General features: G+C 41.2%; 1 protein-coding gene across 1 annotated transcript; it reads right to left on the reverse strand.

The window, feature by feature from the left end:
• Positions 1 to 1,907: 1,907 nt before the first annotated feature.
• Positions 1,908 to 7,318, reverse strand: tmem231 (transmembrane protein 231). Its single transcript, XM_079568035.1, has 7 exons — positions 6,895 to 7,318; positions 6,666 to 6,832; positions 5,421 to 5,549; positions 5,199 to 5,342; positions 3,583 to 3,664; positions 2,529 to 2,634; positions 1,908 to 2,100 (listed from the first exon to the last, which is right to left on the reverse strand). Exons 1-7 carry the CDS (start codon positions 7,031 to 7,033, stop codon positions 1,938 to 1,940), a joined length of 930 nt encoding a protein of 309 aa, XP_079424161.1. The 5' UTR covers positions 7,034 to 7,318; the 3' UTR covers positions 1,908 to 1,937.
• Positions 7,319 to 12,846: the final 5,528 nt, after the last annotated feature.

The raw sequence follows: 12,846 nt of genomic DNA on the forward strand, positions 1-12,846 counted from the left end.
TGGTCTGAGTGTGAAAACCTTCGATATTTCAAGAAAGACTAAGCGTAATCACGGGTTTGTGCAGATAATGGCACAATATGGACGGTTTCAGCCAGACAAACACATCAGATTAAGAGAACAGATGCTACAAAGCTCTAGAGTCTCCTGAACATGAAGGTGTCGGACCCTCCAGAGGCTGCAGTTGTGCATAAACCTTCTATCCGGGCCTCCCCTAAACGGTTCATTGAAGCTGAAGCAGAAACGGCTGCAGTGGCTCAGAAATACATGAAGACTCATTTTCAAACAGTCTTGTTCCCTGATGAGGCCGTGTGACCCTGGATGGTCAGATGCAGGGCTGGACTGGGACTGAAAAACAGCCCTGGACTCTGACCAGCCTGGCCCAAATTAGCGTAAATGCGACACTTCCACAAATACATATTTTAACCTCTTACCCCCCGCCTAAACCAAGTGCATTCTGTCCTCTTTGGCTATTATATAGGCCTGTGTAGCACCTCGCTTTTTCCTCGCGCTGTTGCTGTGTTGTGTCATCTTTTGTATGTTTTATTTTTTTATTTATTTTTTTTCATTTTTGTCACATTTTTGTTGAATTTTTGTCACATTTTTGTTGAATTTTTGTCACATTTTTGTTGAATTTTTGTTGAGTTTTGTCACATTTTTGTTGAATTTTTGTTGAATTTTTGTCGAGTTTTTGTTGAATTTTTGTCACATTTTTGTTGAATTTTTGTCACATTTTTGTTGAATTTTTGTTACATTTTTGTTGAATTTTTGTCACATTTTTGTTGAATTTTTGTCACATTTTTGTTGAATTTTTGTCACATTTTTGTTGAATTTTTGTAGAATTTTTGTTGAATTTTTGTCACATTTTTGTTGAATTTTTGTCACTTTTTTGTTGAATTTTTAATTATTATTTCTATCATTTTTTGTTGAGTTTTTGTCACATTTTTGTTGAGTTTTTGTCACATTTTTAATTATTTTTTCTATCATTTTTTGTTGTGTTTTTGTCCGTGTTTTCCTCATGCTTTCATCCTCTTTTTCTCGCTATTTTGATGCTTTTCTTTGTAGCTTTTAGATTTGGGTAAAGCTCGGTTGAGGCGGGACCGGTGGCCCTCGAGCCAGTGGCCCTTCTGTGCTCCTCCAGAACGGACATATGGCCAGTCCGCCCCTGGTCAGATCAATGGAGTAGTAGATGTTTGGTGAACGACCACCATGTCCCAACAAAGCTGTGACGTCAGTAAGGAGGGGGCGGAGTCATGTTTTGGGCCAGAATCATGAGGAGAGAGCTGGTCGGCCCCTTTCGGCTCCCTGAAAGTGTGAAACTGACTGGAGTTTCTGACTGACCACTTTCTTCTATGGCACAAAAAGAAGAGCGGTGTGTATACTTTGATATATATTTACTCAAGTATAGAGAAATGACCAAAATTATGACGCATGTAAAAGTAAATGGTGGAAAATCGGCTCGAGTTTGAGTGAAAAGGTCAGATTTTTTGCTACAGCGTTGTTGTAATGAGAAAATATTATTCACTTCACCTGATTTGTTCAAGTTCTCAAGTAATACTGTAGAAGTTAAAAGTACTGCGTGATAAAACTTCACCAAGAAATACAGTTGCTAGCCGTCTCTTCCTACCATTGTTAAAAGTAAACATGTAAAAAGTAGTGAATCGAACTACCAATAAATTATTAACGCACATTATGCACTATTCAAGCAGAGTAAACGTACCTCTTCTATTACTCCAGTCATTTTTTTCCACCTTAGTTAATGGGTGAACTAGAACAACGTGATTAAGCTCATACTTAATGTGCAATAAAGTATACTGTATGCTTGTTCTGTGTTTTTTCTACTTTGCAAACAAACATATCAAGATACAAAGATACAAAAAGATTTATTAGAAAAACAAAAGTTCCATTGATGGCCTTGATGGCGGCGGTCCAGGTCCACCTCAGTGCAGTTTGTGATGGGGCACCGGCCCTGGGACAGCGGTCAGGAGCTGCCTCTCAAACACAAACGTCTGGACGCGCTGGAACACCCAGAGGAACACCAGCAGGACGCTCACGTACTGGATCCAGGCGAACTTGATGGTCTCCCAGAAGCCGGGCCGATACGTAAGCGCCTGGGTTAAGGCCAACGACCGCAAGAACAATACGAAAACACAAATAACTCAGCTTGTTCAGCTCAATAGGCGACATGAGAAAGGAGATTATTATGAGTGACAATGAGGCATGAGAGGGAGTAAAACCGTAACCGTCTCAGGGCAGGACACTGTGCATTGTTCCCGACAACAATGGCTCAATAAACCAAAGAAAAGCCAAAGTTACAATGACAACAGAGCGAGGAAGAGCATGTCCTTTCACACTACGGTTACACTTCCACCCATTACTGTAAGCGTCATCCTCGTATATCCAGTCTACCAGAAACACAAACATAAAACCCGACTTTAAACTATCTGCAGTATGTGTGCCAAGTCGTGAGGTAGAGTTGGACGTTCTGTCATATTTCTCTGACAGTTGTGGGGATTAAATTGAAAGGATATGTGATGATCTCCAGCGGGTAGCGGATCTCAGCGTTCAGCTCAAATGGGGCTGCGGAGGCCCGTCCTGGTGTCCACACAGGCATGGGGTTGGACAGCACCGTGGTCACTACAGGAGACAAGCACAGAGAGGGATTACAGTAAATGCTCTAATATAAGCCGGGGCCTTTATTTACTCGAGGGCATCAGGACCAGGCCTTTATTGGAACCAGGCCACAATTAGAGACAGGCCTTTATTTCTATTTGAGCAAAACAGACGACCAGGAAAACGAAGAAAAACGAGATTTGTGTCCATTTGCACCTAAAATATTAGGTTCATTTATTAATGAACATTTCAAACCCTCTCCCAGCGGCTGGAACATTGACGCCTTTTATTTTGTCGGGACAACAGGAAGTGTTTCGTTGCTGTTAGCGGAGCTTTGACATCAGTGTCACTGCAGGTTTCTGTTTCGTTTTTACTGCGGACCGGATTATTTGTTGTTCTCTTGTGTAAAAGGCGAGTTTAGACGGAGCGTTTGTGTTTGTGATCGATCATGAGACTGACCCGAGAGAAGACGAGACGCTCGCGCTGATGGGAGGAGTTATTTTGAGGCGTGGGACTGACCTGCACACGGAGCAGCTGGACGTGCTTTGAAGACGCGATGGAGACTTTATTAAAACCCTGGAGGGTCACACAACTCTCCCCCTGTTTGTTTAAAGTGGCTAAATCTGTGTCAAAGTTACGCTCGGATCAGCTCCTCCGCAGCGTCCCCCTCGGCCCGGGTTCAGTTTGTTACTTCCTGCACATGAGTTTTCATTCACCAGTATGAGACAAACTCCTAACATGGGGAATATTTCTACAGAGACCCGGCCCCTGTCAGAGACCCGGCCTCTGTCGGAGACCCAACCGCTAATGGAATACAGGCCAGTATTAGAGAATTTACGGTATGGCTGTTTTCTTACAAGAGGGCTCTGAACCATTATAGTACATTTAAAGAAATTAGTAGCACAAATGGAGCTGTGGGTTTACAATTTTGGAATCAAAACAGTAATGGGAACAGGGGGGATCGTTGCTTACAGTTCCTCTGCTGATACTTCCGGATGATGTGCTGAAGTTCGTAGTCCCGGGCAAACGGACTGGAGCCGTCAATCACCGACACCTGCAGCAGGGGCACAGGACACGAGTGATAAAATCTTCATCAATAAAGTACCATCTTATCTTATCTCATGACCCAATCAAGTCTTTTCTCCGACTCTTTAGCATGAATGGCTCAAACACAGCTCGTTAGTGAAAAGAACCAGATCATCTTCTTCCTCGATTATGCATTACTGTTTATATTTGTGGTGTAGATGTATCTTTCAATAGTAACATCGTCCGGTTCACTATGTAATTTCGTGGAGAGTTTCAAAAACAATCAGAAAAACAATGTTCCCATTTGCTCTGATGTGTTAAAAAGGGTGTGATGATAAATTGAACAAACATTTATATGGGGAGTAAAAATCGTAGTTTGGTGAAAATGTATGAAATTTGGCAGAAAATTCCACTTGGTCCAATCAAAAAAGTCAATGAAACCCTTGTCATATGTTTCATGGAGTTACCGCAGCGATGACCAGAACTCCCCATTTCCTCCATTTTACCAAATGACAAGTGCAGATGGAAACCGGACTAACAGCTCATTGGGGAAAACACCAGTTTGAAGTGGAGGAAAAAAAAGAAAGGAAAAAAAATCAGCAGCGTCTCAAGTAAATGTTATTTATTTGCTTTCAAATAATTGAGATTAATCAATATGAGGGTGATTTTATTTCACACTATCATTTGAATGCATTTCATTGTGTAATCAAAGCAAGTGGATGCCGGCTCTGGACGTTTATTGCTCTAATGGACTTTCCATTGAAACTGTTTTTACCTCTTTCAGATACTGAACACAAGCTCGTCATTCTGACCTCCATGTGTTTGTCTTAACACACACAACACCCACCAATATTTTTCTTTTCGCCCTATTCTATATAATCTCTCTCTCTATACGAGCTGTGAGAGCTACAGAACATCCAGAACGCTGCTGCTCGAGTCCTGACAAGAACCAGGAAACACGACCATATTAGTCCAGTGCTCCGGTCTCTGCACTGGCTTCCTGTCGCTCAGAGAATAGACTTTAAAACAGCTCTGCTTGTTACAAGTCTTTTCATGGTTTAGCTCCAAAGTCCATCTCTGACATGTTACAGCCGTATGAACCATCTCAGGCCCTGAGAACTTCAGGGAGGGGCCTCCTGGTGGTTCCAGAGTCAGGACTAAACACGGTGAGGCTAAAGCTAAAATCTGGAACAGTCTTCACGAGGATGTGAGACAGGCCTCGACTCTGACAATGTTCAAATCCAAATTCTTTTTGCCCGAGCATAATGAATGTATTTTATCTGCACTCTCGCCTTTTACTGTAATTGATTAATTTTATGTTGATGTTTTTATTGATTCTATTTGCTTTCTTGTATTTATGTAACTGTGAAGCACTTTGAATCGCCTTGTGTATGAATGGTGCTCTACAAATAAACTTGCCTTGCCTATAATGAAACTGCTAGCATGAATGAGCTTTCGTTAGCCCTTGCTGAATGCTATGGAGGAAGACACGCCTCCCTTGATTGCTATTTCACAGTCTATGATCTGAACTGGATTAAAAGGCAGAATGAGCATGTTCTCACATTATAGACATTGTAGAGGCCGCGGTGAGGCAGGGGGGCCTTCTGCTGCAGGCGCAGGTCTCCACTGATGAAGAGTTGGGCCCCGGGGACCGCGGACGAGAAGTGCACATAGGCCAGACTCTGCATGGCCACAGTGGACATGCGCTGAAGACACACGGCACTGTTAAACCATGATTAGAGAGGCGTGTTTATGTGACGTGTGTGTGTGTTATGGGGACATACAAAGAGCTGGTAGTTGAAGGTGAGCAGTAGCTGCAGGCTGTAGAGATGCTCCTCAGGCTTCAGGGGTAGACTCATCTGCAGCAACAACCGCTCACACTTTCCATCCTGGTTTTCATCCTCCTCTCTCACCTGCAACAGAACAACAACCATGACAAATACAGAACTGATGGGCCGGAAGCATGTGACTTTACAGTACATGGGGCAGTTTGGGTGAATTAAAAGCCTTTGTCCCCTATGATCTCACTTATTTCATCATAGTCATAGTCATCCTAGACTTTGTGGACTGGTGTGAGCGCAACCACCTGTGCTTGAACATCAGTAAGACGAAGGAGATGGTGATCGACTTCACGAGGAAGCCACTACCGCACACACCGCTGAACATCCAGGGGGAGGACATTGAGGAGGTGGACAGTTTCAAGTACCTGGGTGTTCACCTCAACAATAAACTGGACTGGTCCCACAACACCAACGCCCTGTACAAGAAGGGCCAAAGTCGCCTCCACCTTCTGAGGAGACTGAGGTCCTTCAGAGTGAACAGGCCTCTGCTCAGGACTTTTTATGACTCTGTGGTGGCCTCTGCTCTCCACTACGCTGCCGTGTGCTGGGCCCCGGGCAGCACAGAGCGGGACAAGAACAGACTGAACAAGCTGGTCAGGAGGGCCAGCTCCGTCCTGGGCTGCCCCCTGGACTCTGTGGAGGAGGTGAGGGACAGGAGGGTGTTAGCCAAGCTCACCTCCATCATGGACAACACCTCCCACCCACTGCACGGGACTGTAGAAGAGCTGAGCAGCTCTCTCAGTGGCAGACTGAGACACCCTCAGTGCAGGACGGAGCGCTACCGCAAAGCCTTCATCCCCACTGCTGTCAGACTGTACAATAAGACTGTAAAGTAACATGTGTAATAATCTCTGTATCAGCTGCACTTTATTAACTCTTCTTCTTGAACGCCGACTGTAACAAGTGAATTTCTCCTTTGTGAGATCAATAAAGGTTTATCTTATCTTATCTTATTTACAAGATGTCCCACTGTTATTGCCAGATGAAGTTCTATAATGTGTGAAAGTTAGAATTACATAGAAGTTATATAATACCCTCAGTCAAAATATTGGTTTCCTAACTTTGTGGGTTATTTTTCAACCCTATTATTATATTTCGAGTTTATATGAAGGGAATAAAAACATCTTCATATTCATAATGATAAAAAAAAACACTACTAGTCTGGAGACAGTGGCCACAGACACTCACGGACACGGCTGGGACGCGCAGGTGCCCTCCCTGCAGGTGGTTGAAGTGAGGGAACGTGCTCCAAGCCACGTAGTCCCCCTGAGGACTGGTGCTGGCGACCACCATCACCTCGTACTGGAAGCGCACCACCGGCTGCTCCTCGTAGGTGCTCGTCTTCACCCAGAAACCTGCGGCCACAGATCGCCATTGAGCATGTTTGGACACCCTGCCTCTGAACTGTAGCGCTTACCTTGGCTCCTGTAGGCTACGAGCAGAGGGGGGATGTACGTCAGGCACAAGACCACCACAACAAACAGCGTGGCTTTGGTGCACACGCTGCTTCTGTACCGAATCAAAGCTGGATGAGAATACACTTCGTAAAAAGCCATTATTTAATGACGCGGATCGTTGCTACTCCCGGTTAGTTGGGAACCGTTGCTAACATGCTAACAGCTAGCTAACGAAGCTAAACGAAGCTAAACTCAAACTGTGTGACGAACTATGCGACTACAGAGCAGCCCCGGCCCCTCCGCTGGCGTGTGCGCACTTTTCCAACGACATAAATCAAATGTAAGCGTGAAAACATCACTGTTGTTGAGGCTAGAGCCGCTTCAGTCCTGAGCGCGCCATGTTGGAGCTCAGCGTCTCTCCGTTACCATGGCTGCTGTCAGGCGCATGCGCAGTCTTTCAAATACTTCACTTACACCCAGGGGCGGACTGGGACTGAAAAACAGCCCTGGACTCTGACCAGCCTGGCCCAAATTAGTGTAAATGTGACACTTCCACAAATACATATTTTAACCTCTTACCACCCGCCTTAACCGAGTGCATTTTCCCCAGGTCGACTTTTTATTTTTTAATTTTTTTTATTTTATTGGTATCATCAGCAAAAAGAACGGGAAAGGTGGTCGTAGAAACAGAAGCAAAATCATTAATGTAAGTAATAAATAATAATGGTCCCAAAATTGAACCTTGTGGTGCACCATACTCCACGGAATTCCTTTTAGATTTATATATTTTTTTATACTGGGCTTTACCCAAATCTAAAAGCTTCTCGTCTGGAGAGCAACAATGTAGCGCCTCACTTGAAAGCTAAGACCTACAAAAGTGATGGAAACTTCTCGTCACGTCGCCACATTTTTGTCATATTTTTGTTGTTTTTTTCATTATTTTTTCTATCATTTTTTGTCCGTGTTTTTCTCACGTTTTCGTTGCCTTTTCATCACATTTTTTGTCGCTTTTTTGTCGCTTTTCCAGCACATTTTTCCAATGTTTTCATCCTCTTTTTCTCGCTATTTTGCTGCTTTCCTTTTTAGCTTTTAGATTTAGGTAAAGCTCGGTTGAGGCCCGAATGGACATATGGCCAGTCCGCCCCTGCTTACACCAGGCCAAGATCAAGACGCAATAAAGACAAAATCTGGTGTAAAATAAACGTTAAATGGGCAGCATTGTGTATAAATTATACCCTAACATTACTAAAGCATGAGCCAAATGAGACCATCTCCAGTTACAGTGAATGAACAGCCACGAAGTAGTTGCAGGTGATTATGGAGAACCACCTGAAGAACTCCAACATGAAGCATCGCATGGTAAGTCGAGGAAGAGCGAATCCATTTACGGTCAAAAACGGTTCCACTGTGCAGGAGTGCAGGGCAGAAGTGGAAAATAATGACCTCACTTCAGGCCCCGCCCCTCTGTGTAAGAACCGCTAACCACTAAGCCACTGTGAGACTGGGATTTAGGACGACTATAGTCTATTTCCCAACTTTTTTAAATGGTAAATGGGCCTCGGACTATGGACCGATTCGTTTCCTCTGAAGATAATGTTTAAGAGCGGAGACAATACTTAAAACATGAGGTAGACGTTGGTGCAACATTTGTAAATACTGTTGTTGGGGAACTGAAGGAACTGCCTCCATCTAAGAGTGTGACATCACTAAACAATAGAACACATGCGCAATTTCTTATCAACTAACATACTGTATCACCCCCACCCCTCCCACCCCAACTGTGTGGTTGTCTCTGTGGTGTGTATTTGTGGCGTGTTTTTATTTTATTTGTCTGTCTGAATTGTTGTTGTCGTTGTTGTTTGTATCTACTTACTGTCCTGTCAACTTAAAAAGGCAATAAAAGAAAAACTGTTAATAAAAAAACTGGTAAATGTTCCCATTCTCTCAGCTCTGGTCCCTGAGCCACAGTTTGGGAACCGCTGATGTAAAACTAACTGAAACCTGCACCTGACGGTTATTTCTGTCTGAACACTGAGGATCAGCCTGTGAGTCGCCCGACTCGTTTAGACTGTGCACATTCAGAGAACCAGAGTTACTGTTAGAACCGTGTGGATTCAACTCATCTTTGAGACAGAAAGGCTCGTAACAACGCGCTGAGTAATCGGGGAAACAACACCGTAGTTTGACTGAGCGGCCCTTGTGGCTGCGGTGGCCCTATGCACAAGGGATGGGCTCGATACCAAAATATCAGTATATTGATACCAAACGGCTACTTTTTAAGTATCGATATTGGGCAAAAAGTATCAATACTAATTTGCATATGTAAAAAGAAGGCAGGCAGCAATTATCAAAAGATTGAACTGAACCAGTCATATCATTCTGCTTTAGGTTCTGTTTGTCATTTAAGTATTAATTTCAAATGTTGTTTATGTATTTAATTTCACATTAACATTGTTTAATTAACCAGTTAAAGTAATATCATTTTAATGGACCAATTAATTATATAAAATAACCAGTTTTAGAAATGTATATTGATTGAAATACATTCACCCATATGAAATGACCAGTATCGGTATCGACAAAAAAATTACCCCAAAAGTATCGGTATCGTATCGATTCCAAAACGTGTGGTATCGCCCATCCCTACTATGCACCTTGCATAGTTTGCCAGAGCATTTAGAATACAGTTATTTTCCAAATATCAAGGGAATACATCACAGTTCAATCATTACATTTTAGCTCCATATTAAACAGCATTATTAAGACAGAACTTTTAATAATGACCGGTTTTTCCTCCTGAAATAAAATAAAGTAAAGTAAATAAAACGCTGCACGTGTCACATGATGCTGTATCTGCTGCTCCATTTGCCAACAGAGTTAAAGAGCAGGTGTTCCAACAATACTAGACTTCATTTTTGTAATAGTACGCCATATTTATGCATAAATATAATGACAACCAATGTGAAAGTATTCTAAAAGTATTCAGAATACAGAACTCATTAGACAAAGTAACAGAATAAGTTACAAAATACATTTTAAGGCAAGTATTCAATAACTAAATACAACTTCAAAGTATTCTCCCCATCACTGATTATTATGCATTATTATTTGCAAACAACTGTCGTGGGAGCGAGTTCAATTTCTGTGTCCAAACTCATCCCACACATCCGTAGCTCCCAAATCCTTCACAGAGACAAGTTCATAAGCACTTTTCACTATCACAGAATGCTAACAAACTAGCCTGCAAGCTCACAAAATTAATACAAATGCTTTATAATTACGTTGTACACATTAACAATATATTGGAGGAGGACAAAACTGAATGTGTTCCACTAATATGAGAAATCCAGGTAAACGAGAGGGCCTTTAAAGGTCTGCGTTCTCCTCTAGGTTTACAGGATCCGGCAGGACCTCGGGTCGTGGTCACACGTCACTGACCCTCAGAAATTCTCGAGTTGGAGTCCCAATCCAAACACGACACACGATCCACGTCGCCCATGGAGAAAGGCAGACCCAGGTGCACGCTAAGCTCCAGGATGTACGGATCTGTGGACTGTAATGAATCAGAACCTTTCCTGACGAGCCCCTCCCTGGGCCCACAGCACGACGCGGAACTTATATAGAATGTGCATTACAGATGACCTGACAAACTGTACGGTCATCCACTAGTGCCAACCTATGGGTTTGTGGACACAACTCTGCAGGTTTCAGTACATTTGTGATGGAAAAATGATCCAGGCAGTGACGAAGGTTTGAAGGTGAGATGTCCACCTTCATCTGTAAACATTTGAAAGCACTTTACAGAAGTCAGCGCTCCCCGTCTGACACACCGAGACCTGACCCCTGGCGCTCAGGTGCTCTTCAGACGGTTTCATTGGTCAGTGATGTGCTCTGATGGTGCACATGGCTCCGTGTCCGGTCTTTGACAATCGCAACATCACCAAAACACGTTACAGGGACTAGACAGAGTTTAAGAATGTTACAATTATGTATTTTCCTCCCCCTACATGTTCCAGCCATGTCCTGAGGTGTAGAACGAGCACAGACCTAGGGCTGCTCGATTATTGAAAAAATAATAATCACGATTATTTTTGTCATAATTGAAATCACGATTATTCAAACGATTATTTGTTGCCTTTAAAAATAATCCATTAAAAAAGTGACAAAAATCCATCAAAAAAATGACAAAAATCCATCAAAAAAATGACAAAAATCCATCAAAAAAATGACAAAAATCCATCAAAAAAATGACAAAAATCCATCAAAAAAAACATCAAAAAAATGACAAAAAAACATCAAAAAAATGACAAAAATCCATCAAAAAAAAAACATAAAAAAGTGACAAAAAACATAAAAAAGTGACAAAAATCCATCAAAAAAATGACAAAAAAACATCAAAAAAGTGACAAAAATCCATCAAAAAAATGACAAAAAAACATAAAAAAATGACAAAAATCCATCAAAAAAAAACATCAAAAAAATGACAAAAATCCATCAAAAAAATGACAAAAAAACATCAAAAAAATGACAAAAATCCATCAAAAAAATGACAAAAATCCATAAAAAAAAACATAAAAAAAGTGACAAAAAACATAAAAAAGTGACAAAAATCCATCAAAAAAATGACAAAAAAACATCAAAAAAGTGACAAAAATCCATCAAAAAAATGACAAAAATCCATCAAAAAAAAACATCAAAAAAATGACAAAAATCCATCAAAAAAATGACAAAAAAACATCAAAAAAATGACAAAAATCCATCAAAAAAATGACAAAAATCCATAAAAAAAAAACATAAAAAAAGTGACAAAAAACATAAAAAAGTGACAAAAATCCATCAAAAAAATGACAAAAAAACATAAAAAAAAATGACAAAAATCCATCAAAAAAAATGACAAAAAAACATCAAAAAAATGACAAAAATCCATTAAAAAAAACATCAAAAAAAGACAAAAATCCAGCAAAAAAGTGACAAAAATCCCAAAATTAAAAATTAGGAAAAAATATGTGAAAAAAAAGAAAAAAAAATGTGAAAAAAATAAATAAATAAATCATAAAAAAATCAATTATAATCGATTTTTTGCGATTATGCTAATTTTGTAATCGTTTATTGTTGTAATCGAAATCGTAATCGAATTTCGATTAATTGCACAGCCCTACACAGACCTGTTCACCATCATTCACATTCGTCACTCACAAAGTTGTTACTTCGGGTCTGGGCTCATTCTGCACATTAGGACATGGCTGGAACATGTAGGGGGAGGAAAATTACATAATCTTAACATTTTTAAACACCGTATAGTCTCTTTAAAGGGATATTTCAGGATGTTTGACATAGGGCCTCATTTCCTAGTCATCCAGAGTGTTGCTGATACCTGGAGATATTTTTTTTTCATGCAGTTCTTGTGTTTGAAGAGTTTCGTGGCGCTAGGCTAGTGCAAGGCTAGTGCATTTCTATGGTATCAGCTAGCCTGCATTAAAAACAGTGTGACCCGCTCCACAGAGCACCTGAGGCAAATCACTTATAGCACCAGACTAACCATATAAACGTCTGTGTCAATAGAATAATGTTTGGAATATAACTGACTGTTGGAACCAGCTGCCATTAGAGATCAGACAGGCCCAGTCCCTGTTTTTAAAGCTCTCCTAAACACGCACCTTTTTTCTCTGGCGTTTAACGCAAATTGATGTTGCTGCTGCTGTTGTACTTTTTTCCTCATATTTTCTACTGTAAATATTTGTATCTGTTTCTGTGTGCGGCACTTTGGCCAACTGTGCAGTTCTTAAAGTGCTTTATAAATAAAGTTGGTATGGTACGGTTGTATCACATGAATGATCGCATTTTGAGGGACTATTTTCTAGCAGATCACTCCGCCGCCGCGTAGCTTATACAACCACGAAGCTGATGCTGCTCAAATATAAGGTCTTTTAAATGTAAAATGGTTATAAGTTATAAGTGATTTGCCTCAGGTG

Source organism: Gobius niger (assembly GCF_951799975.1).
Source record: "Gobius niger genome assembly, chromosome: 12".
In the NCBI taxonomy this organism is placed as follows: Eukaryota; Metazoa; Chordata; class Actinopteri; order Gobiiformes; family Gobiidae; genus Gobius; species Gobius niger.

Bases quoted from the DNA above. Each gene is read 5' to 3' on its own strand.
- tmem231 (XM_079568035.1), bottom strand. From the start codon at position 7,033: ATGGCTTTTTACGAAGTGTATTCTCATCCAGCTTTGATTCGGTACAGA. The intron at 5,550-6,665 runs GTGAGTGTCTGT...GTTCTGTTGCAG, and splicing joins TGCGCGTCCCAGCCGTGTCC to GTGAGAGAGGAGGATGAAAA. The intron at 2,101-2,528 runs ATATCCTTTCAA...CCAGGCGCTTAC, and splicing joins TACCCGCTGGAGATCATCAC to GTATCGGCCCGGCTTCTGGG.